At 50.9% G+C, this 27,796-nt stretch overlaps 1 protein-coding gene across 6 annotated transcripts in view; it reads left to right on the top strand.

Annotated features, from left to right (window-relative positions):
• Positions 1 to 24,966, top strand: part of PHC2 (polyhomeotic homolog 2) — a gene marked incomplete at its 5' end in the record, with an annotated part of 49,617 nt that extends 24,651 nt beyond the window's left edge. For all 6 annotated transcript variants that reach the window (XM_079698333.1, XM_079698332.1, XM_079698331.1 and 3 more), the window contains 6 exons: positions 14,862 to 15,064; positions 16,767 to 16,896; positions 17,733 to 17,847; positions 18,932 to 19,073; positions 20,033 to 20,309; positions 23,544 to 24,966. In XM_079698333.1, the coding sequence (XP_079554459.1) occupies positions 14,862 to 15,064; positions 16,767 to 16,896; positions 17,733 to 17,847; positions 18,932 to 19,073; positions 20,033 to 20,309; positions 23,544 to 23,698 (1,022 nt within the window). In that variant the 3' untranslated portion in view covers positions 23,699 to 24,966. The remainder of the gene's footprint in view (positions 1 to 14,861; positions 15,065 to 16,766; positions 16,897 to 17,732; positions 17,848 to 18,931; positions 19,074 to 20,032; positions 20,310 to 23,543) is intronic.
• Positions 24,967 to 27,796: the final 2,830 nt, after the last annotated feature.

Raw genomic sequence — 27,796 nt, 5'->3', positions numbered from 1 at the left:
GTTTTTACATTAAAAAAATTTTGTAAGACTCAAAAAAGAAGAATATTTTGTGATACATGAAAATTATATGAAATCCGAATTTCTGTGTCCATAAATAAAGTTTTATTGGCACACAGCCACATTCATTCATGTAGTGTTGTCTGTGGCTGCTTTCCTGCTGCAACAGCAGAGTTGAGTAGTTGCAACAGAGACTACATGGCCTGCCAAGTCTAAAATATTTACTATCTGGTCTCTTACAGAAAAAGTTTGCCAGCCACTGTTCTTGAGTCTAGACCTTGAAGGATAGGTAGGACCTGGACATGTGGCATTGGGGAGAAGGGACTAGTGAAGTAAAGGAAGGGAGGCAGGAGTGTGGGCATGTTTGGGGGACAGAGAGGCCGAGCATTCATAGAACAAAATGTAAGTGTAGGGAATGCAAAGGCAGAAAGGAGGAGGAAATGTGAATATTAATGAAAGAAGGCTTTGAAAATTTGAAAAATGGGAGTGGGGAACAAGGGAAAGAGAAAGGGAGCAAACTAAACGATCAGGGAATATAAAATAAATGTAAAATGTGGAAACAAAGGAAAAGGGATGAGGCCTGAGGGGAAAGGGTTGGGGATATGAATGCTAAGAAAGGTAAGAATGAGAAAATGTTGGAAATAGAAGTCAAGCATGGAGAGAGAAATTCGGGGCAAGTATTCAGTATAAAGCCTGGGGGATGGGGGTGCAGTGAGACTTGTGAGTCTCACAAGCTCTAGTATATCTACTGAATGAAGGTGCTTTCCCGACAATTCACTTTAATCCAGCGTGGTTTAGGAAGAGAAGTAACATTTATTGGGCTCCAACTGTGTGCCAAGCACTGCAGGCAATTTGTATAAATGCCCTGTTAGCCTGCACAGTAAGCCTAAAGAGGAGGCATTAGCCCCGTTTATGGAGGTGTAACTGGGTCACTTTGGTCATTACTTAACCTCTCTGATCCTCAGTTCCCAGTGGGGAGGATAACGACTACTTGTGGGGTTATTGTGAACACTGAGAGGAAGTGCGTGCATGTACGGCTTGACACATATTCAGCACTCAGTTACTGCTAGTCGTTATTCTTCCTGCCTCCGACTTGGCGAGGCGGAAGTCCACCACCGCACGGGGGACTTTTGACGGGGCGAGAGCGGACATTGGCGTGGCGCGGCGTCCGCCTCCCTAAACAGAACCCTGACGTCCCTAACTGGCCGCCAGACCCCCTGCGCCTTCCGGAGGGCGCGGGGCGGGGCCGACGCGGCCGTACAAAGGAAGCGCGCGGCCCGGCTTCCGCGCCGGCGCCCCGCCTCCCTGAGGCCCCGCCCCTCGTGCCCATGCCCCGCCCCCGCCTCGCCCCGCCCCCGGCGGAGGCGGCCGCGGGAGCCCTGCCGGGACGCGCCGCATTGTCTCCGCGGCGGCTGCAGCCCTCGAGCGCCCGCCGCGCGCGCGCAATCCGCCGCCGCCCGCACCCCCGCCCCGGCCTCGCGCCCCCGCCGCCCTTTGTGGACGCCGGCCCGGCCGGTACGGTCGGATGCGCCGCGGCAGCCCCGGGCCCCGGCTCGGAGGCTCCCGGCGGAGAGGAGGCGGCCCGCCCGGGCCCGGGACCCCGCGCGAGGCGGCGCCCGGCCGAGGGGTTGCGTAGGCCCCGCCCGGCCAGGCCCAGCCGGGCCCTGGACAGGTCAGTGCCCGTGGCGGGGGAGGGGTTCTCGCCAGGAGGGGTACCGCGGCCCCCTCTCGTCGCACTGGACACCAGGCACCGCCCTCCGGTGCCACTCCCGGCCCGGGCCTACTCGGCTGCCAGGCCGTGCCAGCCCGCGATTCTCGCCCTCCCGGCGCCGGGGAGGTGTCCTGCGCCTCCCCCCCTCGTCGGGGACCCTGCCTGCCCCGCACTTCCCCGGCAGCCGCTGTGTCACCTTCGGCGTGCCAGACGCTTCCGTGTGTCCCCGCACACCCCCACCCCGGCCTCGGTCCTCCGGGGCGGCGCTTTACCGGGGATGGACGGTCCGATTAGGGACAGGGCTGCTGGCATCCGCTGTACTCTCTGGGTAGGGGACTGCCTATCTTGGAGGCCTGCGGCTTCGCTGGAGAGTTTTGTTTTTAATCTAGTTCAGTCTCACGAAGCTTTTAATTGGATGGAAAGGGACAAGCTGTTCTGTGTCTGTCCTCTCTTCCATTTTTAGAAGAGCGTTTTCTCTCCTTCCCGTGCCAAATGAAGGCATATTGTATTGTTGATTCTTTACATTAAAATCGGGACTTGTGAGATTCTTTATTTAAATTGAAGTCCACAGAGAGGGAAATAATTTGCCCAAGATCAAGTTGCAAACTAATGGTGAACCTACAGTGTGAACTCCTAGTCCCCGGCTCCTGTATTGTTGGATACCAGTTTGTGCCAGTGATACCCCCGCCATCCCAACCCTCACCATCCCTCCCCCAAGGCTGCCTTTTAGACCTGAACAGATTTCACTGACATACTTTCAGTTCTGATCAACTTTCCTTTCCTTCCTGCTCCATACCTAGAATGCTGACTTTCTTCCCACGCTCTTTTATTCTTTTTCCTGCTAAACAACTTAGTGACAGCTCTCCCCTTAGATATCTCCCATCCTAGATCTTTAATCCCCTTCCGTTAGCATATTGGACCCAGAGGATCCCTTGTTGTGAAATAAGCTACCGACCTAAATCCACCATATGTCCCCAATTTTTCTAGGACAACCCCAATTTAAAATATTCTGTCACATTGTCTATCAACCAAGTGTCTCAATTTTTGGTTTAGAAAATAATGTCATTTTAACCATATCAGGCCCTGCTGTCCTGGCCTTTTCCAGCCATTTGGCTCTGGGGCATAACTGGGTAATCCAGTTATCATTCACCTGGGAATTTTCATTCCCCCCCCTCCCCGGAGTCAACCCAAATGTTGGAACTGCTAGGATTTCTAGATGAGTCTGAAAATTGCTGGCTAATGAGACAAGGAAATTCCTTCTTGCTCCTATATGTCTGCCCCCGCTGCCCTCCCCATTTTTTATTCCGGTAGAGGGCCTCAGACCTGTGGCAGCGTCTATTGATTAGGGCTTAAGTTGAGGTCACATGGGATGCAGGGCTTCATATCATGTTGACTCCAGAACAGAAAGAAAGAAACTTACTGTGTTGGTTACAGGACAGGAGATTCTGTCTTGGATCTTAAGGTACCTGCACAGCTAAGTAGTTTTGGTTCCACTCAGATTTCACACACCTTCATTAGGCTCCTGCCTCATGTAAAGCATTATCCTAGACACTGTGGAGAATATAAAAGTGATTTTCTCACTTAACCCCCAACATCTGGATCTATATCTGGAAATGGCCACATTTTTGAATCAGCTGATACAGTGTTACCCACTGTTTCTTTACCTAAGTTCCAGTCCCTGCAAGGCGGGAACCAGCGCTTCTGGCTTGGCTCCTTCACAAGGGCTGGCTTCTTTCAGAGGGCCCAGCAGATGGGTAGTGGTGCTCGTGTGGCACCTGCCCTTTCCAGGCACTCTTATCACGTGAGCGCTGCCTCTCAGCCCACCCAAGATCTGTTTCCAGGCTTGTCCATACACATCGGGAATCAATAGATGCCTTTTTTCTCCAGCGTTAATCTTGCCACTTTTCTGTTGTTCTTGAGTTGCTTTCTCAGTTGTCCAACTGCATTTTTGTGAGAGGTAGCTTCTGTTTTCATTGCCTTCTCCTCCCCCCCCACCCCTTTTAAGCTGTTGTTTTATTAATAGGTAGCACATAGGTACGTAATGAATGTTGGTATTTTATCATGCACTCACCTCCCAGCCCTGTCCACTTCTCTTCCAGGTCCTGGCTTAATTTCTAATTTACCTTTGTCAGATGCACTCAACATATATTATTTCCACTTCCTCAAAGTAAGGAGGAAAGTCCAGCTCTTCTTCCTTCTGTCCCAGTAATGATGCTCCTGGCTGTAGGTCTCTTCAGCCATTGTTCCTCTGCATTTCAATGGAGGATAACCTTTTAGGAAGGTGTTGTTATGCTTGCTTCTCCAGACATACCTCCTCTGTCACTGACTTTCTAGTCTAAGCTGATTGACCCTGAGACTTCTCTTCCTGCTACCAAGGCCCCTTCCCCCATCTGTGACCCTGTGCCTGTGACTTGCTCTGGCTCAGCCCCAGAATCCACTCTTTTTCAGACCACATCCTTTTTCCTGCCTTACTCATTTCCTGTCTCAGATACTTTGGATCCCTTGGATCTTTCAGTGGGAAAGAGAAAAAGAGGAATAGATAGACGATTTTATAAAATTGAACTGTTCTTGCCTCTGGTCTTGCATGCTCTAACTTAGGCCATCCCCTCCCGAGGTTTTCTTGTTTTAGGGGGGGAAAAAATGACTGCTATCTCAGGATTAAGAACCTTTACCTGAGGTTTTGAGTGTCTTTTTATCTGTTTTTTCTTGTGAATGTGTGAAGAGGATGACTCGACTGCCTTAGACGCTTCCTCTAAGTCTCTGCCCTCCTTTGGGCTTTAGGCCTCACACTAGGCATTCGGTAACTATTTGCTGAATTAAGTTCACCCCCTTCCTATCAAAGTCCTTCACTTTGAGCTAGCATGGATCAGTAAACCAACACAAAATTTAAGTCGAAAAAACTAGGGAGTAGGATGGTGGCTCCAGTTCTGGTAACGCTGCTCCGTGTTAGTGTGACATTCACCAAGGGTTTTTTCTTCCTCTTGGTCAGTCCAAGTTTATATTAAAGTTCTCCCAGCTGTGCAGTGCCGTTTACTCTCCAGACAAATTTGGTCCCATCCTGAAAAAGATTCTCTCCTGAAAAGATACATTTACTAGAGTTGAGAGTAGGGAAATGAGACACCTTCATAGAAGCATAGTTTCTCTTTTATTCCCTTTCTTTTGTGCCATTTTGCAACTGGAAGATGAAGATGATGATTTTCTGTGGTCAGAAGGAATCTCACAAAAGTGGTTGTAGAGATTCTTTTGTGTTTTCCACCCCCGTGGAAAAGCAGGGTGAGGACTGGCTGCCTTATGCAATCTACTCTCATGAGGCCTTTGTACCAGTAACAGAAATGACTCTCTGCAGTGACTTAGCACCTTGTTTGGTGGAAATCAAAGCTGGGACTACCCCTCAAGGTAGAGGTATGAACATATACAGATTTATGTTTTCAGTGTTTTTATGGCATGCTTTAAACTACAGTGTGAGTCACCAGTTAAAAAGACTCTGTTTGAGTATGTCTTCTGTTAAAAATGTTTAAAGTAGGCCTGTTCAAGATAACTTGAATTACTTATTCACAATTCAAATAGATGCAGGTTTCATTTTAAGCACTGACTTATTTTAAAATTTCAGTTTGAATTTAGCTACATCAGAACACTGATTTGATGCTTGCAAAGAAACTCTGAAACAAACCATCTTTAATTCAACTTTATGACATTTTGGAATTGTTAGGAAAATAATCAACCATTTATTTATCCAAGACAACAGTCTTACAGATTCAGGGCTTTTCTCCCCCATCAATAACAAAAGTAGAATATAATTGCCATGGTCAAGAAATGGTTGTGGTTTTTTTCGGCCCCACCCCACGACATGCGGGATCTTAGTTCCCCAACCAGGAATCCAACGTGCGCCCCCTGCATTGGAAGCTCGGCGTCTTGACCACTGGGCCGCCAGGGAAGTCCCGAGATGGGCTCTTTTATAGTTAATCGAGTTATACAGTTAAGAATGATTAGTTTTTGAAGGTATAAAATATAGTAAGAAACATAGCATATAATTTAAATAATAAATTGTTGCTATGTGATTCATTGTAAGACCATCTAGGCCAGCATAATAAACTTAATGGTTTGTTGTTCTTTTTCCTTCCCCTTCCAAATTTATTTATAGTTAGTGAAAAGGGATGTGCTTTCCTATACTTGAAATTTCCAAATGATTTTTTTAGTTAAGTCCAAAAGAGAACATTCTTTCTACATCTGCCAAAGAAATGATTGCTATTAAATAGGGATTTCCAGTGTTCTAAGATGAATCCAGATGTTGAAGAGAGTCCCAGTTTGCTGTTAGACTCTCTTGAAAGCAAAAACCTGTTTCTTGGATGATCTTCTTAGCAGTGAAATTTGTCATAGCTTCTCTTAAGAAAAGATGACTGTTAGCTGCTGTGTCATAACCAACTCTTCTCCAGTAGATTAGGAGAAGCAGGCCTGATGCTGAATATTGAGACCGTTGGCAAGAAAATGAGAGTTCATGACTGCTGGGAGTTATTTTTAAAGCTCTAGTTGCATGGCTATTATGTCTCAAATACTGTGTAATTATCCCTAGTTACTGATATCTTTAGCCTATTTGAAACCATCCATATGTGGCCTAAATCCACACAGCTATATTAAGACATTTTTAAACAATCAAAGCAAATGACACTTTAAATTAAAACAAAATTAATGTGAATCAACTACCGTTTTTAAAAAAAATTGGTTAAGTCCACATTTCCAGGCCTCCAGTAATCAGTATTAATCTCTTCTGTCAGCTGATTGGTAGCAAAGTAGCATGATTGAAAACTTAGAAAATGGTTATTAAAGGAAGGGGGCAGTGTTTTCTAAGAGCAGAAATGATCAAGAAGTTTGATTTGCAAGAAAAGTATTATCTATCCCATTATATAGACAAGGACAACTGAGGTTTGGCTTTCTCTAGCACGTGCGTGTGCGCTTGCGCTCGCTCGCTCGCTCTCTCTCCCCCCTCCCCCTCCCTCCCTCCCTCCCTCTCCCATTTCTCTAAGAATATTAGTGCTTCTGCAGTTGGTAAATAAATAAGGCATTATATCAGGCAACATGGTGGCCTTTCCTTGCTATCAACCTGAAAATAATCAGAGAATTTTCTAAACATTTCTAGTTGGTTTTTTAACTGTTATAAATCCATCTTCCATGATTTTTTCTTCAGCCTTTTAAAGTAATTTCTTTTCACAGGCTAAACCGCCTCCTGGCATTATAAGAACCGCTAGGAAAAGTGGTTCTTTATTTGTTCCTGAGTTCTTTCTTTTCTGGTTCCTGGGGTTCTTTTGTGTAATACCCTGGGACTCTTTATGAAAGAAATGCATAGGAAGGGAGGGAATCTGGCAGTTGTCATGTCCTTTGGATTAACGACTGTTGAAGGTGAATTGGGATGTGTGGTCTGCCCCAAAGGGCAGGTAGGTGCATTTCCCTTGTGTTGCAGTCATTGTCAAAGTGGAAGTAAGATTTCTTCCCGAAGCCTTACTTCAGGAGTGCAAGGACAGCACACTGAGTAAGCCAGAGCACCTGAGGAACATGAATGATGCCTGAGTTTGGACCAGTGAAAGAACAGCTCTCCTCTGGGGCTGCAAGAGGCCAGGCTCAGTGCTAGTGAGACTGGGGCAGTTTCCTAATCTCTTGAGTCTCAGTGATTGGAGCCCTCCAATGGCCATGTCAGGACTCTTCCACTGTGTCGTAACTGCAGTGTCTTATTTAATCCTTACCACAGCCATATGGGACAGAGATAAGTACCCCATTTTACAGATGAGGAAACTGAGGCCTAGAGTAACTTGCCTGGGATTACAGACTAGGATTTAAGCTTAGGGTCTTTCTGATCCCAATCTTAACTGCTGGGTAGCACAGCTTCTAAATGTAATCAGTGCCAGGCATTTTACATATATAAACGCTAACATTCCCTGTAACCCTGCAAGGTAAGCAGCATGATTGTCATTTTTTTTTTTTTTTTTTTTTTTTTTTTTTTTTTTTTTTTTTTTTGTGGTATGCGGGCCTCTCACTGTTGTGGCCTCTCCCGTTGCGGAGCACAGGCTCCGGATGCGCAGGCTCAGCAGCCATGGCTCACGGGCCCAGCCGCTCCGCGGCATATGGGATCCTCCCAGACCGGGGCACGAACCCGTATCCCCTGCATCGGCAGGCGGACTCTCAACCACTGCGCCACCAGGGAGGCCCTGATTGTCATTTTTATAGATGGAGAAACTAAGGTGCAGAGCAGGTACCAAGTGCTTGAAGCTAGCTACACAGGTAATCAAAGATGGAACCAGAGTATGAACCCAGGTCTGCCCCAGTGCTGGTGGCCTTTCCACTCTGCCACTTTTCCTCTTGTCTCCTGTGATCCTGATGTCTCTAGCGGAGAGCCTCTCCTGTGGGTTCCAGACCTTTTGTGAAATCACAAAAGGTGATTCACAAGACGCTTTCTCAAGACGCTTGTGAAATCACAGCGTCTGCTAGAGAACTGTGATGTTAGGATATCTGGGAGCCCTCGACCGCAGCCCTGGAGACCGTAGGGCTGAAGAGCTTTTTTTGAACGCTGTCCCTGGCTCCCTGCAGCTAATGAGCCATCACACGTTGACCAGCCGCAGGTGCTGCTGCTGAGTGGGACCTGGTCTTCAGCCTGGGCCGGGCAGCAGTGCTGCAGCTGTTTGGAAATCCCCCCTGGCTCCGGTCCGAGCCACGCGGGGGCGGCTGGCTGTCGCTCCATTGATTTTTTCCTCCAGAGCTGGGGGTGGCCGCTTGGAAAACGTTCAGCTGTTTACAATTCAGCTTATGTACACTTTAGCTGGGGAGTGTGGGTGAGTCAGAAGGTCCGCTCCCTCTGCCTGTGTCCTAAGAGACAGCCTCAGAGTCAGCTGTATGGTAATGGCCGCCAGGGAGCCCCCCCTGCCAGGCCCAGATGCTTAAGATCCAGGAAGCCTGTCTGCTCTCCAGTCCTCTTAACCCAGACTCAACAAGGTCGCTCCGCAGTGACACCGAGGCACGTCTGAGGCAACCTGGCCCAGCTTCCCTTTCATTGGGCCGCCACCTCCCTGGCAGGCACCAGGTATGGAGCCGGGGCCTTGCCCTCCTGTGACTCGGCAAAGCGCCCCAAAGGGATCCTCCTGTCACAGCCCTTTCTACCCTCTCGGGAGAGGCCCCTAAGAGCAGAAGTGCTCCGAGGGGCAGGGTGATGAGGGCACCTGTGTGAGACAGCCACGGCCTGCTGTGCGTCCGGGAGTCAGGGGCTTTTCGTGGGTCTGACGGTAACTCGGTCCTTGGCAGAATGGCAAAAGCTACAAGCATCTGGCATTGGTACCTCCAGCCTTCTGGTTCTTAGGAGGGACCCTGGGTGGGAAGGGGCCTACAATTTTCCCACCTCTCTGAGGGCTCCTTTTGTGCTTGTTTTAGAAGGTACTCTCTTCCAAATTAGGTGGTACCCACTCTTGCCTTGATTCTGAAATGCACATTTTTAACTATGCACCCTTTTCCTCCTCTGGGAAATTAAGATGTTAGACCCAGGGCCCTTCTAACTCCAGTCCTCTGTGATCTAGTGCCCCTGATCCAAAGTGTCCACGCTTCATGCCCCAGTCCTCCCAACCAACCTTATCCCTAAGTTGGGAGGAAAGCTATCTGCTTCTCTAAGTGATTCACAGCCAGGTGTGAATGGCCACAGGTGTATATTTGCATTTTAAAGCAGGTTGTTAACCAAATGAATCTCTTTAATGGAATACTCTGTCAGGGTCCCAGGATAGAGCCACCATTCCCCCTCCCCTCCCCCCCCCCTTTCTTTCCCTCTGTCTCTCTCTCTCAACAAATTGGTGCTTAATGAGATATCTTACCTCCCTCACTTTCAGAGCAGCACTGATTTCTTTAGGGGCCCAAATATAACTAATGAGATTGTAAAGGGAGGCCACAGCCTTTCCAGAGGGCTCAACCTTCAGCTTGCCATGCTGGGTTAGCACCAGGTGCATCTGGTCTGTGTCAGCTGCTCCCTGTCTGGGATGTGGCTTCCCTGGGCGTCACTTTGCAGGTGCTCCCCTCAGGGTCTCTCTAGAGCAAGCAGTTGTTTAGGAATCCTGCTGTCACCCCTCCTGGCCACGTGACTGGCCTGCTAAGCTCAGGCACAGTGAGCCGGACTTCAGAGCCAGGGGCCTGGAGAGAACGCTCTGTGTTGTATAAGCGACCTTGTTTTGCCATTTGTCGAGCAGAATTTGTTGCAGGCAAATGATCCATGTTATCACCTATTCTGCTTCCTTGAATCCTTTATTAACTTCATTAGCTTTGTCTTTCTCCTGCTGCTGCCAAGCAAGGGTAGTTAGAAGTCTTGTAAATTAAAATACCCCTTTCTCCTCATGTCTGGAGAAAGTGGAAATAGCCACTGGCCACGTTGAAGGGTAGAGGGAGAGGCTCTGCTTGCCCTTCATTTCCTCTGAAGTCAGGTCTTCAAGGCGACTTATTTTAGGGGCAAATAGAATGAGTGGCCAGGTCATCTGAAATACCCACAATAAATGTTAGTACTGAACGATATTTCAGCATAACTGATGATTTTTGCCTTACCTGTGCGTATAAAGAGCACCATAACTGGTTCCGAAGTGCCCCAGACGGGGCGCAGCTGGGGCCAGCCTGACCTCTGTCCTCAGTGGGCAGGAAAGCTCGGCCTCTCTGGGCACCTACCTCCTGGCCTCGGGGGTGGGGCCGTTTTTATAGGCGCCTCCGGCCTCTGCCTCTAGAGGTCATCACACCTTTCCAAATGCCTGGAGCCAGCATCAGTGTTTCAAAGGGACCAGGGAACCCAGAGCTGCAGCCTTTGGGGCCAATTTAATGCTGTATCTCCCTTCTGCTGAGGAAATCCTCACTCAAACAGGAAACCCTGGGCTAAGGAATAGCTCTCATTCTTCTTTATAGCCAGGTACCCAGAAATGCCACCCCCGTAGGCAGGCACCAGCCCAGCTGCGCCCTCTTGTCATTATCACCTCAGAAAGTGCTGGGCCAGTCTCAGCTGGTGACCGGTTGCTGTCGGAAGAGTAAGGAGATCTGTACGCTGGTCAAGAGTGAAGACGGAGCACACGGGTTCCCCATGCTCCAGCTCAGCAGCCGCTAAATGGCTATCATATATTGGACACTGGGTTAGCCCTGAAGATACAGATGAGACCCAGACAGCCCCCACCTAACGGCACCTGCTTTGCCTAGCAGAGGAGACCGGCCCTGTAGCAGATAATTTCATAAACTGGGCCACTGGGGGGGATCCTTCCTATTTTAATCCAGTCCCTATAAGGGCTGTTTCTGCCAGTGCCTGTGAGACCAGATTGAGAAGCAGCCTACAAGGTTGAGGCCTATGTTATGTAACAACTCCCCCAGAACACATTGTTTTGTTCATTCTGATCCAAATACTTAGCCCTTTGTGGTCAGTTTCAATTGAAGGCTAGATTCTACTTCCCCCTTCACCACCACTGAAGCTTGGCTTTATTTCCCTCCTGCAGCCTCTCCTACTCAGGGTGTCCTGGCCTCCACCTTTCAGATCCAGGTAGCTAACTCTGTATGAAGCCATTTGAGACCTGTGGGAATCCCGGCAGCACTTACAGCCTAGGGACTGGTCAAGGGAATTGAGTAAGGAAGAATTCCAAAGATAGAGAATTTCTTTGTCTCTGTCTTCCATCTGGCTGCAGGGCCAACAGGGCAGGTTTCTGCAAGTTTAAGCTGCTTTCCCCTAAGCAGGCTGCAAAGCAGTCTGGGAGAACAGGAAGCAGATTAAATTAATCTCAGTGTGCTGAGCTTGGCAGGGGGTGAGATTGTGTATGGTCATTCCAGAAATAGCCCAAACTGCTTTGTGACTAAAGCACATGATAACGTATTGCCTACAAGATGACTGCAAAGCAAAATAGCTGCAAACCTTTGTACAGTCGTAAAACGCTCTCCCTTCCGTCCCTTGGATTCTGTGTCTCCTGTAGCCTGCCCCAGAGGTATAATGGAGAGTGATAGTTTATAATGTTGTGGTGAAGGGGTTTATTAGTTTGTTCTCTTGCTTAATAAGATCCTTTTTTAAAAACTTAAATTCCCAAAAAGTCTTTTTCCTCCCAGAGTTAAGTATTGGCTCTGTAGCCTCTGAGCTGGTGAATGTCTCTGTTGGCTCCTGTATTTGGCACGAGGGAGGGCTCTGACCTCAGGAGCCCCCACCCCTTGTCTTGCAGTGTACGTTAGTAGGCACAGATCTGAGAGACAGGAGGGAAGGCGGTAGAGGGGGCAAGGAGAAGAGTCGAACAAGGTTGGAGAGATCACATAAAAGGAGACAGGGTATCAGCAGCTGCTTGGTGATAAATATCAGTGAAAAGAGGGAGGTGGGCATGATCCCAGAATTCAGAGGAGAATGGATTAATTCCATAGAAGTATTATAAACTAAAACAAGGGAGTCACTCATTGCCCTCCATCTGTGCTCTCAGCGAGGAACGAGATTGTTTTTGAAAGAAACAAAACAAAACTCTTACCAACAGGATCTCTTGGATCAATACACTTGATATATTATGTTAGTATTGACTGAGTACCTGACTTTAAAAGATGCTGGCAAAGAAGACCTAGGGTGATGATGAATTTGCAACCTTTTATATAAGAAGTAGTCAAAGGAGCAGAGGGAGTGTGGCCTGGAGGAGAGAACATAAACTGGGCTCATAAGTGACATCCTTCATGACACCAAGAGCATTTCTTGAGTGTTTCCCAGTGTGCTAGCACTGCACTGCTATTCATTTTCTCGCTTAGTCCTCGTAGCAACACTAAAGGGTAGGTCTTATTATTGTCTGTATTTTATAGCTGGAGAAACCAAGGCTCAGAGACAGAAGAGGACTTGTCCCTAATCCACTTGAGTGATAGAGACCAGTCTCTAAGCCAGGTCTAAGCCTATGTTTTTGCCCATTGTACAAATAAGATTAGCCTTGTTCTGTGTGGTCCTAAGGAATAGAACCGGGGTAAGTGGACAGAAATTAACAGAAGATAGATTTTTGGCTCGTTATAAGGAAGAACTTATTAATTGAACTGCCCAAGTTGGGAACAAACTACTTCTGAGGTAGTGAGTTCCTCTGTCATTAGAGGTATTCAAACAAATGCCAGAAAATCACTGGGTGGGGCTATTATAGGGAAGGGTCAAGCATTGGTAAGGGGTTGAACCAGACTTTCTAATCTTGTGATTCTATAATCTGTACAGTAGCTCATTAGCGAAGCCAGGGAATATTTTACTAGGCTCTAATTAGAAGGGAATAGCCATCATCTAAAAATAGGATTTTAACTTACATAGTAAGCTTTCTATTTTACCAACATTTATTCATTATTTTAAATAAAATACAGATTTGTTTCTTTGCATATTTAAAATACTTTAACATATAAAAGCAAAAATGTAATTATGTAAATACAGACTTAAATATTTAAAATTTAAAAGCAGAGAAACTTAATTTGATTGATTGTATAATTAACTCAGTCCTCCTAGTTATTCATGGTTAAGGAAAGATCTTTTTTTCTAGTTCCCAAACACCTTTACAATTTTAGAAAGACTGATTCTAAAGGAGAAATTTTCCGTCCCTATAGAAGGGTCAAAAATGTCAAAAAAAATTTTTCAAAGGACTATAAACACGTAAAGGAATTTTTCTAACTTGCTGGTATGACTGTGTCTCCAAAAAATTAATTTTTAAAAAATCTCATTAATCACATCTCTTAGGTAACTCCCACTCAGCTCTGAAATTTATTATAGTTGAATTATAGAGGTCTGAGTACTGAAGGCATGTGTCATGGCCAACTCTTTTTCTTAACAAAAAAAAAAGATTTATCCCAGTTTATTGCACATTAGGACTACTAGTAAGAAAATGAGCCGGTTATAAACCTTTTCTAAAATGAGTTTATTTTGATTTCTCCATGCCACATAATTAGGCATCGTGAATTCCTGTTCTGTGGTGGGATCTGGTGGGATTTTTAGATCTTTAACATGAATTAAGAGCATCTTCATATAAATTTTGTGCAAAAATTACTTAGCTAATAAACTGAAATTGTTTTTAAAGTGTGTAATACATACATTCACACGGGGTTATGCTTACTGTCAATAGGCTTGTTGCAATAAAGAAATGGCTTTTTCTTTCTTTTTTTCTTTCTTTCTTTTTTAGGAAGTTCCAGGTTAAAGGCAACCTCAGCTTCACACAGTTGGCGGTGGTAGAGAATGGCCCTGGGAAGGGGGGGTGGGGGAAGAGTTAAAAAAGGGAAGAGAGAAAAGTTGCTTCTCAAACAGTGAAGGAACTCAGGAGAGCTACTGTTTGGAGTGGAGGCAAGGGGGTCCCTTGTGGTGTGGTTCTGTAAAGGCACCTCCTCATACTTACTGGAGCTCTGTCAGGCTCTTCAGAGAAAGGCTGGCAGGCCCGTGGAGAGGACATCTTAAGCAAGGCTCTCCTTGGAGGGAAGGAGTCTGTGGTTGGCTGAGAATCAGATTGGATGTGGAGCTGAGAACTGGACAAGAGGCTTAATTGGAGCAGGACACCTGCAGGAACAGCATAGAAAACCTCAGCTCTGCCTAGGGGCTTCCTCGGTGGAGAAACAGAAGACACGCATATCTTAATGCAGTGATCCCAAATAACCAGTCTCCGATTAGGCAGATCTGTGTTAAAATGTTTACGTGGGGTTCAGTACTTTGACATTTCACAGCACGCTTAAAATCTAACCCTTTCCTGAGGAACCTCGTAGAAGTTTCATTTATCCTCTCTCCCCGAAACCCCGTCATGCCCCAAGCCCTATACCTAGTTCAGCTTTTCATCTTGGTTTTAGATGTCACCTTGAATACGTTTTCTCCCTTGAGCAGAATGTTAACTTGTTTGTCCAGATCAATATTGACCAAGGTCTTAACTCCTCAAAGGCAGAATTCTTGCCTGTGTAACCTGGTTGGACTATTCTTAGCACAGTTGGGAAATTAAGAAACACTGCTGGCGGATGAGCTGCACTGTTGCAGAACAGACTGTAGTCTCACTTGGTAGTGGGTCCACTGAGACTGTACCACTTTTGAATGGGTCACTGAAGGAGGGGACTGCTTGGTTTGCATCGTCGGGCAGTGTTGAGTCCCTGCTCTGCTACTGGCCTAGACCTGGTTCTGACCCCCCCTGCTTGTGTTTTCCTGCTTTCCCTTGTACAGAGACAGGGCAGGGCATTGTTCATGCACTGACCGACCTCAGCAGCCCCGGCATGACCTCAGGGAACGGAAACTCTGCCTCCAGCATCACCGGCACTGCCCCCCAGAATGGTGAGAATAAACCACCACAGGCCATTGTGAAACCCCAAATCCTGACGCATGTTATCGAAGGGTTTGTGATCCAGGAGGGGGCGGAGCCTTTCCCGGTACGGACTACTTCTTTTCCCCTCTTTTTTTTTTTTTTTTTTTAATAAGTATACTTTGGATGTGTATTAGAATAGCTTTACATTTCCATGTAAAATTTCTGAAAATGTGAAAAATTTGCTCTTTCCTTGCTAATTTTCCCCCAAAGGAATATCAGAGCCATTTTCTTTCTAGGATTGAGTGTCTTCCTAAGGTCCAGAAGGGGTCAGTGATTAAGAATAATTGGCAAGACCCCTTGGTTAGAAGTTTCCATACAGACTCAGCTGTGTCCCTGCCTGGTGAAGTGCAAACCCCTTGGTTAGAAGGGAGTTCACATTGGGGTATTTGGTGCAGGATGATGGACTTTGGCATTCAGGTTTGAATGCCAAAACCCCCAAATGGCAACACTTTGGCTGGTTAGAGAGCAAAAGGAAGCTGTGTAGAAGAGAATTCTCAAGATCTATCTGAATGGAAGACAAGCGAACAGAGTTACAGCCTGAAGCTTCTTTTCTGGGGACAGAGCCTTGAAAGGGGAGTGAATGAGGGGCACTTCAGAAAGGGGCACTTCATCAAGTGTCTCCAGTTAAAGCGTAAGACCAAGGGGAAACACAGAGGAATCAAGAAAATGGCTCATTAGAACAGCACCCAGAGCCAGTAGTGCGCAGTGTGAATTGGTGAGACAGGTGGCCTGCTCTCTAGGTGGGAGGAGCCCAGAGCCAGGTGCACTCCAGCCTCTCTCGTGATAAACTTAACTGGCTGTTAGAGACACAACATCTTCATGGGAGGCCATCTGTTTTTTGCACATTCTTTGGATCCATGTGTGGTTTGAATAGTCAGCCGAAGCCTCTGAGCTTGATTAACTGAGATGGGTGGACTGCCCTTCTAAAATGCCAAAAAACAAAAATGCCAAGACAGGTTCTTGTCCTCTTTCCCTCTGGAGGTCGGTCAAGGCCTGGGGCACCTTAGCTATAAGTAGCTCTAGCCTTGTCACATCCCTTCCCTCATTAGACTAGGTCCTCCCTTTGGCCCCCTGGAGAAGCTCCAGAACCCAGCTGATCTCACAGGGTCGATGCTGATTGGACAGCAGCCCCAGCATCACCCTAGAGATCTGGCAACCAGGCTGCCTGCACAAAAGGCAACAAAGGGAGTGCACCAAAGAGTGAATCAGCTAGTCTGGGATCCTGGCACCACCGAGGGCCTTTGCTTTCCGGCATGACCCAGCGTCCGCGTTTTCCTCTTCTCCTCCGTGGCTGCCTGTCCCTCTGGCTCGGGTAGGGCAGTGGTAAGGGAGAGAACAGTAAGGCATCCAGGAATGGCGGCTGGGTCTGTGTGTCACACATACAGTCACACACAGCCTCAGCTGTGTTCCTGCCCCGTGACGCGTGAGTGCTGGGGCCTGGCCCTTGTCCTGGTGCTGCGGGAAACCTGATCCCTGCCTCCATCTCTGCCCCCTAGACGCTTGGAAGAGTAGATATTCTCCTGACCTCCTAAGCCATCCATTGGTCCTGGGTTGAAGCCATTTCCATCCCCGTGCTTTGGTGGTCATCGGCATCTTGCCTCTTGAGCTAAACAGCAAAACAGGCCTTGAGCAGGGTGTACCTGGATGGTGATACAGGGGCGGGCATCTGTGCCTGGGTGCTTTATACATGTAATTTTGATGAGGCTGGATAGCAAGGAAGCATGCCCACCTGACCCTCATGGCCTCCATGTTGCCTTGTCCCCTAGGTGGGACGCTCATCCCTGCTGGTGGGGAATCTCAAGAAGAAGTATGCACAGGGGTTCTTGCCTGAGAAACTTCCGCAGCAGGACCATACCACAACCACTGACTCAGAGATGGAGGAGCCCTATCTGCAAGGTAGCGTCTCAGACCCTAGATGCTGGGGCTTCTGACGGGGCTGAACAGGACTCAGCAAGGCTGGAAGGTCCTTTCCTGGTATCCACAGAGGGGTTCTGAGCCGGGGAGCGTGTGAACATGTCAGCTGACCAGACGTTTCCCCCAGTGCCCGCTCAGCCCTGTCCCTAGAAAACGGACGGCAGTTCCTGCCCCTGGGGAACTGAGTGTGCCCTGCCTGTCTCCAGCCCCACTCCTGCCAGCCCCAGGATTCCAAGAGCGGCTTTGCCCGCGTGAGTCACTCGCCAGTTGTAGGCCTGCAGGAGCAGCCCCAGGTGGCTTGTGCCCTTCCTCTACCGCCTCAAAAGCCTGCACTCAGGACGGGGGCCAGCGAGGGCTGCACTTGCGACACGAGCCACCGACTAAGTGGAGGCGGGACGGGACGCCCACGTAGGCTGCAGAACTCCTGGGCTCTGTTACTCGGCCGGCAGCCAACTGGACACCTCAAGGGAAGGGCGGGGTAATTCTAGATCAGTGGTGACAGCATTGAAGCTTTCCCTCTGAGCCGCCTGCTCTCTTCCAGGGTCATAAAGAGGGGCGCTGGTTCTTCCCCACCCGTGCTTTGTCTCATAGTCCTTAGAAGAAGAAACTGCTGGGTGTCCAGGGGCCATCTCTGGACACCTTCGGATACTTCCCAGGGGTGAAACCACAGCCCTTCCAAAAATAGCGACAAAAGCAGTTTGGCACTCTCCAAGCCGCTGCTGCAGGCAGCACAGAGCAGAGAGGCCCCGGGGTGGGGCTGTGGGCAGTCCTGTGGGGACGACTCCTTGTCTGCGCTTACTGATTTTCATGCTTTTCAGAATCCAAAGAGGAGGGTACTCCCCTTAAACTCAAGTGTGAGCTCTGTGGCCGGGTGGACTTTGCCTACAAGTTCAAGCGTTCCAAGCGCTTCTGCTCCATGGCTTGTGCAAAGAGGTAAGAGCCTCAGCCCCTTCCCTTTTCTTGGGATTGCGCCTTGGTACCCAGCTCCTTATTTCTGTGACCTGCCTGGAAGCAGCATCCTGTCACTCGTTCACCAAAGAACTCCCATGAGCAGAGCAGGGCAAGCGGCAAGGGTCCAAGGGAAGGAAGCAGCATTTAGCTTGTCTGGCCCTTCTGGGTCCCACTGACACCCGCCCTTGGCAGCTCCCATTTCCTTAGGGTTTACCGAAGCCTCCACCGGAAGCTTTGCCCAGAGCCACTGCGCTGGCTACAGATGTTTCCTTCGTGAGCGTTCACCCAGCTTAGAAGACAGGTGATCACAGTAAACACCAACGTTGTTTACTGTGGGCCGGCTGTGTGTGAGTCTCTGTGCTGGGTGTTAATATGCATTATGTCATCTAATCTTCAAAGTAATACTGTGGGGCAGGTATTGCTGTCGTGCCCTTTATACTTGTTAGGAAACTGAGGCACCAAGGAGAAGTAATTGCGCCTGAAGCCTTCGAGCTGGGGATCCAGACTTGTCTGACTCTAAGCCCGGAGTGCTCCTTGTGCCAAGAGGGAAGAGGCCTGAGCCCCCAGAAGAGAGGAGCTCTCGAGGCCCCAGGCAGAGATGCCCTGCACACCAGCTGGAGTAGGGCCGTCTGCAGCCCTCCCTCCCTGCAAGCTGCGCTGGAGGGCCTCCCGCACCTTTGTGACGCTCTGCCAAGCTCTGCCAAGCTGTCCGCCGTCAGGACGGAGGACACTAGTTTCCCAGCCCCGGTGATACGTGGAGTGGAATGTGGCAGCCCTGAGTCCTTACCGTGATCCAAGTTGTTGTGCCAGGCACTTTGCACACATTAGCTTATGTTATTGCCGGACCGGTTACAGAAAGTGAGTGGTCTCCTCCCCAGCTCTAGATAAGGAAACTGAGGGGCTAAGTGGCTTGCCCAGACCCACACAGCTAGTGCTAAGTGATGGGCTTAGGACTGCAACGAGGAGGCAGACGCAAATTTTGCCAAGTATCCCGACTGCTCTTACTCCTCCTGGGCCATCCGCCCTGCGACTGCCCTGACCGCCCTTGTTGCCCTGGCTCTGGCAGGTACAATGTGGGATGCACCAAACGAGTGGGCCTTTTCCACTCGGACCGGAGCAAGCTGCAGAAGGCGGGAGCCACAACCCACAACCGCCGTCGGGCCAGCAAAGCCAGTCTGCCAACACTTACCAAGGATACCAAGAAGCAGGTGAGAGGCGGGCGGAGCCGGAAGCTCGTGCTCTCGGGTCCCCACCAACTTCCCTTCCTAACACGACCCGGGACGCCCGCCGTCCTTTTCCGCTGCTGGCGTCAGTGCTCCATCATGCATGCTCCCATCTCTCATGATCTGTCAGGTCAAGCCGTCTCCCCGTGTCCCTTCATAGGTCCCTTCATTTAGACCCTTGGGTGCTTCAACTTTCCCTCCTCCGTGACCTTGCCCCGACTTCACCCCTTTCTTCCAGTTTGCCTCCGTCCTTGACTTCCGGGGCTCCCCTGCCTGAAGAGACAGGCTGTCCCAGGTAGCACCTGCCTTCCGAGGAGGGCTGGGTGAGAGGCAGCCGACACCCTTTACTTCCCCTCCTTGTTGCCTCTCTGAACGTCAGAGCACTGAGTCCTTGAAGGTCTCTACCAGGAACGTGGGTATTTGTTCATTAAATATGTTTTAGCACTGGCTGTACATCAGGAGCTGTTAGGCACTAAATCTCTTTAAGTTGTGCTACAGGAACTCACAGCCTAGTATGATGCTTCAGACCTTAAGTGTATTTTGCTGTTTATTGTTATTGTTTTGGCCATAAACCTCTTTAAGAATCTGATGAAAGCTACAGTCCAACATGGACATACACAAGAAAATTTACATGCTATTTCAGGTGGTTTACAGACCATCCCCCTAAACCCACAGAGCCCTGGTTAAAAACCCCACGTCTAGAAGAAAGAATAGACGTAGAATCAGATCACTGCAGTGTAGTGTGGTACGTGCTCCAGTACTGGCACTGACTCTGCTTAGGATCAGAGAGGGGACATGGCAAAAGATGCTTTTTGATCTCGAATTCAAAGATACATAGTAGCAGACCACGCAGAAAAGGGAGAATATACCTGCCTTTGCCCAGCACTCTGTTAGAGGTGGTTTATGCCCCCATCCTGAAGAAAACCGTGTCTCTGTGCTCCCAGCCAGCAGGCACTGTACCCCTCTCAGTTGCTGCCGCACTGCAGCTAACACACAGCCAGGAAGACTCCAGCCGTTGCTCCGACAACTCAAGCTACGAGGAGCCCCTGTCACCCATCTCAGCCAGCTCATCCACCTCCCGCCGGCGACAAGGCCAGCGGGACCTGGAGCTCCCTGACGTGCACATGCGGGACCTGGTGGGCATGGGGCACCACTTCCTGCCAAGCGAGCCCACCAAATGGAATGTGGAAGATGTCTACGAATTCATCCGCTCTCTGCCAGGTAAGGTCCTTGGAAGTTCCACGCCTGCCTGGAGTAGCAAGGAAAGCGAGGGTGTGAGAGACCTCACCTGCCGTCACCAGGAGAGGCCAGGCAGTTCAGGAACAGGGGGGCAGAGACGAGGACGAGGAGGTGCCTGCCGGTAAGAGCTTACATTCTAGCATGGAGCGCCGACTGTAATGTTCCGTGGCTATAATCTGCCGTATCTGTGGGCTCGGTGAGGGGCCTGTGTGAAGGTGATGACGTGACCAACCCTGTGTGTCTCCGGGGCGAGTCGGGAGGGGCGTCAAGCGGGAGTGGAGGAAATCGGTCAAGGAGAACGTTAGAACGAAGAACGTTTACACTGAGTGACAGTGGACAAGCAGGCCTGAGCCGGATGGAGAGACGGCATCAGGGAGCAGCCTAAGCAGAGGCACAAAGACACGCAAGCATGTAAAGGAGCTGGCGGCTGCACGTGACCCTGGGTGCGCAGTGCCAGTGGTCTCGAGGGTAGGATCTAGAAATGAACCTTGAAAGACCTCCCATCTGCACGGCTGCGCTCGTCGGGACCAGAGCTTCTCCACTGTTTCTTCTGCCAGCCTCACCCAGCCACTGACCAGGTCAGGCAGCGGTGACCATAAGCCCGCTCACTCAGAGACCAAAGGGGGATATAGTGGTTAAGAGCAGGCTTTGGAGTTAAACAGAACTGGGCTCAAATCCTGGCTCTGCCACTTAACCCAGTGTATTAGTTATCTATTGCTGCATCCCCCAAATTTGTTATCGCACAGGTAATGTGGATAAGGAATTCAGGAGCGGTTTAGGTGGGCGGTTCTGCCACAGGGATTCTTAGGAGGTTGCGATGAGGATGTCGGCCAAGGCCAGCCGAGGCCACGTGAATGGTCACCTGGGGCTGTCAGATCCTCTGCCAGGGTGCCTCACTCACACGCTTCCCAGGGAGCGTGTGGCTGCTGGCAGGAGGCCTCCGTCACTCTCCCACGGGTCTCTTGAGAATGCTCATGCTTGAGTGTTCTCGTGACGTGGCAGCCAGTTGTCCCCCCAGGGGGTGATCCAAGAGAGCAAGGTGGAAGCCACCCACCATGCCCTTGACGATCTAGCCTCAGAAATCACATTCTGTCACTTCAACAATATCTTTCTGACCACACAGGTCACCCCATTCATTGTCAGGGACTCATGAAGGCATGAAAGGGAAGCAAGGATTATTGGGAGCTACCTGGAGCCGGCTACTACCATAGTTCACCCCAGTGATTCATGTTCCTCCCTCGAGTAAATTAGCCTCACCCCTACCCAAGGCCCCACAAGTCTCATCCCATTACAGCGGAGGTTCTAGGTCCAGGATGTCAGCATCTAACTCAGGTCCAGGCACAGATGAGGCTCACTGGGTCCCACTCCTCAAGGATGATTCCTCTCAGTCTGCAAGCCTGAGAACGAGGAACAGGTTATCCACTTCCCTCCACAGACCTAGGATATGGTGGGATGGGCATCGGGTAACCACAGTAGATGTGCCCATTCAGGATGCCCCGTTCGAGAAGGGAGAACACAGGAGGCTACAGGAGTCACCAGTCCATACCAGGGCATGTGCTGGCATTTCCTTGGTTAGGACTCAAAGCCCGGAGTGATTCTCTTTCGCTCTTGGTTCCACCCTGAGTCATCCTTCCTTCCCATGAAAGGTAGCCTGTGGAGTTGTTTTCTCAGCCTACTTCCTGCTGCTTTTATTTCACATTACCTCTGACCCTTTCCATCCATGTGAGCAGTGTTTCTGCCAGACGATTCTCTCTTACGCTTTGTGGGCTTTTTATGAATGTTATCCAACAATGTCTTCAAGACAAGCCTTACTCCACATTAGGTTTCTTCTGAAGCTGAGGGACAGTGCCCTTAACAGTCTGAGGAGCTGGGCCATTGAATGGAGAGGCTCTGTGAGGCACGCCCATAAAATCCTGAGAGAGCGTTTGATCCAACAGTTCTCTGAGGCGGCACCTTAGAGCTTTCTGCGGTCTTAACAAAAGATTTAAGTCACCCCTGCAGCTTCGTCTTTAGAGTGTGTCTTTTTGACTGTGCCCTGGATTTGGTCTTTGCCTAGAAACCGTTTCTTAATTTTAGCATCATTTGCCATCTGGAGAGGCTGAGGAGTTTCAAAATCAGCAAATCCAGGCTCCTTCCTGTTCTCGTTTTCCTCGACCTCGTCCCTCCTCACATTTCCCGCGGCCACGGTGGGAAGCCAGGTGGCACCTGCAGCGGTCTGCCTGAGGTCTCCTGAGCCCAAGCAACATTCAGTAGGCGTCTCACACCCACCGGGTTACCACCAGCAACAGTGTTGCTACATTTTCTACTATTTCATAACAAGGATCCCTTTTCTTCCAATTTCCAGTAAGTTTCCTCCCGTTCCTTTAAGCCTCCCCAGCAGTTTCCTCCAAGGCCATCAGGCTTCTTACTCCCGTCTCTCAGGGAACCTTAGACCTTCACTGCCGCTCTCCTCAAAGTCCCTCCAGCTCCCACCCGCTGCCAAGTCCAAGGCCAGGCCCACATGGTGAAGGTGTGGTGATGGCAGCATCCATCTTCCAAATACCCAGATCTGCATTCGTTACCTACTGCTGTCAAACAGATTACTCCAAGCCTAGTGGCTTAAAACAGTAATCACTCCTTATCTCAAGAGTTCTGTGGAGTGACTTAGCTGGGCACTTCTGGCACGGAGTATCTTTCAAGGGCTCAGTCACGATAGCACCCAGAGCTGCAGTTTCTGAGGGCTTGGAGCTGGAGGACCCCCTTCCAAGGTGCTGCGCTCACATGGCAACGGGGGGCTGGCTCTGGGCAAGAGGCCCCAGTTCTCTCCAGGTGGGCTTCTCCAGAGGGCTGCCTGAGTGTCCTCACAACACAGTGGTTGGCATATTCCAAAATAAATTATCCAGAAGACCAAGGTGAAGCTGCTGCGCCCCTTATGATCCAGCCTTGGAAATCCCGTGCTGTCACTTCCACAACACTGTACTGATCTCCGGGATCAGCCCAGTTCACTGGGCAGGGTGGGGGGTGAACAAGGAGGTGTTGGGTCACAGGACCACCGTAGAATCTGGCTACCTTGGGTAAGTCACTCAGCCTCTCTCAAGCTGTAAAATAAGAACAGCAACACCTTCCTCGAGGTGTGTTCGTGAGAATCAAGTGAGATGATGCATCTGAAGGGCAGTGACTGCCAAGCGTGACCGCTGGTAGCTCTCATTGATACTGTCTTTGGTCATGTCCCCTCAGGCTGCCAGGAGATAGCAGAGGAATTCCGTGCCCAGGAAATCGACGGGCAAGCTCTGCTGCTGCTCAAGGAGGACCACCTGATGAGTGCCATGAACATCAAGCTGGGACCCGCCCTCAAGATCTACGCGCGCATCAGCATGCTCAAGGACTCCTAGGGCTGGCCGGGCACCGGGGTTCCGGCCCCGGGCTCCTCCTCCCGACTGAGCAGAGCCAGCGGACACTCCTGGGGGCCCAGAAATGGGGCCAGTTGAGGGAAGGGGCCTTCCCTGTGGGGCATGGCTGGGGAGGAGGTCTCGGCACCTCCTCAATGGCTCTCAGGGGCCTTTCTTTCTGTGGGAGGGGCAGAGAGGTAGGTGGCGCAGAAGATGGGGCTTTATGCTTGTACATATTGATAGCACTGGCTTCCTCCAAAGTCCCACTACTCTAGCCCCGCTCTCTTCCCCTCCCTCTGTCCCCCATTTTCCAGGGGGTATACGGTCAGGGCTCCCAACCTGAGTTGGGTCACTTCCAAGGGCAGCCATCAGGCCTGCCTAGAGGCCTCGGAAGCCCTTACCTGCCTTCCTCCACTCCTTTCTCCGGGCCCAGCTAACCCTTCCCGCTGCCAGCTTCTCTCACTGCAGCCTGTTTCTGAAGCAGCCAGAAGGGTTCTCCCCCTTCACCCTCTACAGGTGGAGGGAGAGAAGCTGGGCCCAGTTTGGCCACGCCTGCTGGCACAGACGCCTTAACGCTGTGTGTGTGACTGTGTGACTGTGTGGGAGCCTGGACTGACAGGCCGAGAGCCACCCTCTGGCATCTCCAGGTGTTTTGTAGCAAACAGCCACTTAGTGCTTTGTCCTGGACTCCACTCAGCCTCAGGATGGGGAATAGGAAAGAGGGCCGCCTCAGTGCAGAGAGGCACCGTCAGAAAGCGATGAAGATTAGTAGGAGATTTTCCTTCCCAGGTGGCCGAGGTGTCTCCGCAGCCTCTTCCCGCACTGTGGCGTCCCCCTGACTGCCCTGCTGTGTCACAGGCGGCACTGAGGAAGCTGCTGGTGGGCTAGGCCAGGCCGCGCCTCCCCACCCGCCCCGCCCTGGGAGCCCAGTGGTGGGGCCCTGGGAACGTCCAAGGGCAGAAGAGCTGGAGTGACCACCACTGAGGTGAAGAAGGCAGCCTTCGGCCTCGGGTCCCACACTTCTCTGCCTCTGGAACTTGCTGGCGGCCGTCTGAGCTGCCCGTGGAGGCGGCGGGGCAGGAAGGGCGGGGGCCTGCCTCTGACTTGCCGGGGCCTCTGCAGACTCCTGGTGGGAGTGGGACTCTCCCTGGGGGGAGGGTGTGTGCGCCCTTCTGAGCTTGTTCTATTCCCCACTCACACCCCCAGGCAGGGTTGGAAATGAAGGACTTTTTTAACCTTTTTGTTTTTTAAAAATAAATCCGTAAAATCTGTTCCTTCTGTGCCTTTCTCCCCTGGGGATGCCTTTCTGTGGTCCTGAATGGCTACTTTTCATCTGTCAGGAGAGGGGTGGGTCCCTGGGTTGGGGGAGGGACGACCACCTTAACTGGATAGCATACCCTCCACGCTTCACTGGGGCTGGGTCCTCTGAGGGTGCCCTTGGCCCCAGTCCACATGAGAAAAGCAGATCCCACCTCTGTCCTTCACACGGGTGTCCCCTGGAGTGTGAGGTCCAGGGCCCCTTCAACTCGGAGCCCCCCTACCCAGCACTGCCACCAGGGAGACACGATGCTGTCGAGCCAGGGATATCCGGCACACCTGAGGCAGAGACCAGACCCTTCCCTCCGCCGCAGACACCTGTGGTGGCTGGAGCTCCGCGTCCAGAACTGCCCTTGGGGTGGCTTTGGCTCACTCGACCCCTGAGCGCTTTCTGGATGCTGCAATAGCAAACTAGTAGGAGAGTCTCTGCCTCAAGGAGGTGACGCCTAAGCCTCGAATAAAGGAGAACGGCCTTCCAGGCGCACACCGCTCGCCATTCATTCAGTCTGTAACATGCTGTAACCGCGGGGCCCAGGGAGATAAGCAGGGACCTTTTAAGAGCCAGTAACCATATGTGAACGAGAACTCTCTGGAAGGCCTTTTAAAATGTAGCCACTACCCGGAGGAAGAGGAGAAACAAAACTGGTTAGTGGACGACCCAGAGGGTGGAGCCCGGACTGGAAAGTCTGGTGGTCCCGGAGGTCGGGAATGGCGACAGGACGGAGGCCAGTGCAGGACCCTGGGCCGAGGGGGAGTGGCAGGGGGCAAGGACCTCAGAACCTCGGGGAAGGTGCCTGGTGGAGAGGGCGCCTCGGGAGCCCCCTGCGCTGCCCTCCCCTCTCCAGGCCAGGCGGGCCAGCCCACCGTGGCCCGTGCAGCTCGGCGAGTCCACGCTGGACCTCCACTTCCCCTTTCTGGAGGACAACGCCGGCCCAAACTGAGTTTGTCCTTATATGTGTGGTGGAGAAGGGAACTGAAACTCCTGAAAGAGGATATGGTGGATTTGCAGGGCTGCCTGACACAGGTGAGTATCAGTGCTGTTTCTTCACTCTGGGTGAAAGGCCCCAGTTTGAAGAGTGCCTCCTTCAACACGCGTTCGCTACTGATGTTTACACCTTACACAGAATTTTGAAAAACTTTTGATCATGACCGACAGTTTAAAAAAGTTTCCCACCCTCGTATGTGTACTTGAATATATGTAACTGAAACAAAACAATCACAAAACAATACCTACCCTGATGTACAATACATTCTGATATTTTCAACTCCCTTCCTGTTCATACTTTTAAAATCTCAGTCATGATCCGCAAGATTGATTTCATGGCCCTCTGCTGGATCATAACCCGCACCTTAAAAAAACCCTGCCTAGTGCAAACTTCCCAGAACTTTTCCATGTAACTACCTTGTGTGGCTCTTACCCTGTCCTGGGTGTGACTGGTGCACATACCTGTTTTACTGAAGAGATCAAGGGCTCCTCAAGGTGAACTGTCCAAGGTCACACTCAGGTGACCGGTACCCTTGAGATCTGGCTGAAGCTCTGCGCAGAACAAGGTTCTCCCTGGGTGGCAAACACCACAGTCTGGCCCGAGGACCACGACACTGAAGAGGGGCACGAGGAGCCCTGGGGAGGAAGAGTCAGTACAAAATGTCTCAGCGCCTCTGGCCAACCAGAGCTGGCCTTCCATCCACCCTCTTCCAGGTGATTGGCCCCAGGGGGCTCCTCTCCAGGTAGTTCATCCCTGCTTGCTCCTGTGGGTGTGGTTTCTGGCAGATGGCCTGAAACTGCTTGGTCCCAGTCACCAAGAATGGGTCATTTCTTCCCCGGCTCTGAGCTGAGGAGGTTCTTGGCAGGTTGTCCCACCAGCTTCCTGTCATGGCTCTCAGGTAAGGACTCAGGTGAGGCGGGGACGCTGCCAGTGTCAGGGGGAAGATGAGGCGGGACAGCTGTCCTGAGAGGAGTCCAGCCTGGTGGCCAGAACAGTCAAGGAGGAGGCACCAAGGCTGGCCTGCTGAGAACCAGCTGAGCCATACAGGTCCTGGGAGAAGGTGACTGGAGGACATCGCCCAAGGGGTAGAGACGGTCCAAGGAATGGGGGGTGGGGTGGGGGGAGGCTGCATCCTGGGAGACCTCGTAGCCCGTGAAGAGCTCGGCGACTCTTCCTGCTGCCCTAAACTCTGAGCCCCCTTGGTGAGCAGAGAACAAGACTTTGGGACACACCTTCCACTGCAACTGTGAGCCCTCTATTCCAACCGGGAGTGACTGTCCAGGATTGCAAACTTGTTCCCACTTAGGAACTAATGACTGATCTTCAACCTCCTCCTGAAAGCAAGGAGAGTACAGGAGCAGGGCATGAGGCCACCTTGCGGGACCACCTTCTGCAGGTGGAAGCGGGGTGGAGGGGAGGGGATCCTTTTGAAAATATCGGAGCAAGGAACTGGGAGGAATGGGTCAGGCAGGCGCCTCTGTGGACTAGGGGCTCCCAGGCTGGGCCATGGGAGGGGGCGGCAGGAGCCTGTTGCAGGCCTGGGTGTCAGCGCCCTCCCAGGACTGACAGCTGGAGCCCACCTGGACCACTTGGGGACAACTCTGCCTGGCTGCCCTAGTTGGGAGGGGCCGGCTAAGAGGGTCAGACAGCAGGGAGGGCAGAGAGAGCTCCGCTGCAGCCTTCTCCGGCCCCTGGCACCTCCCATGCCGTCCCTCCAGGGGGCAGTCTCGCTTCCAGGAGCGACTGTAAAATATCTCAATAATTTTTATATCGATTACATATTGAAATGATACATTAG

The sequence above is a fragment of the Hyperoodon ampullatus genome (assembly GCF_949752795.1).
Source record: "Hyperoodon ampullatus genome assembly, chromosome: 2".
In the NCBI taxonomy this organism is placed as follows: Eukaryota; Metazoa; Chordata; class Mammalia; order Artiodactyla; family Ziphiidae; genus Hyperoodon; species Hyperoodon ampullatus.
The sequence above is the reverse complement of the archived record's forward strand: the minus strand, read 5'-3'. Positions and strand labels throughout refer to the sequence as shown.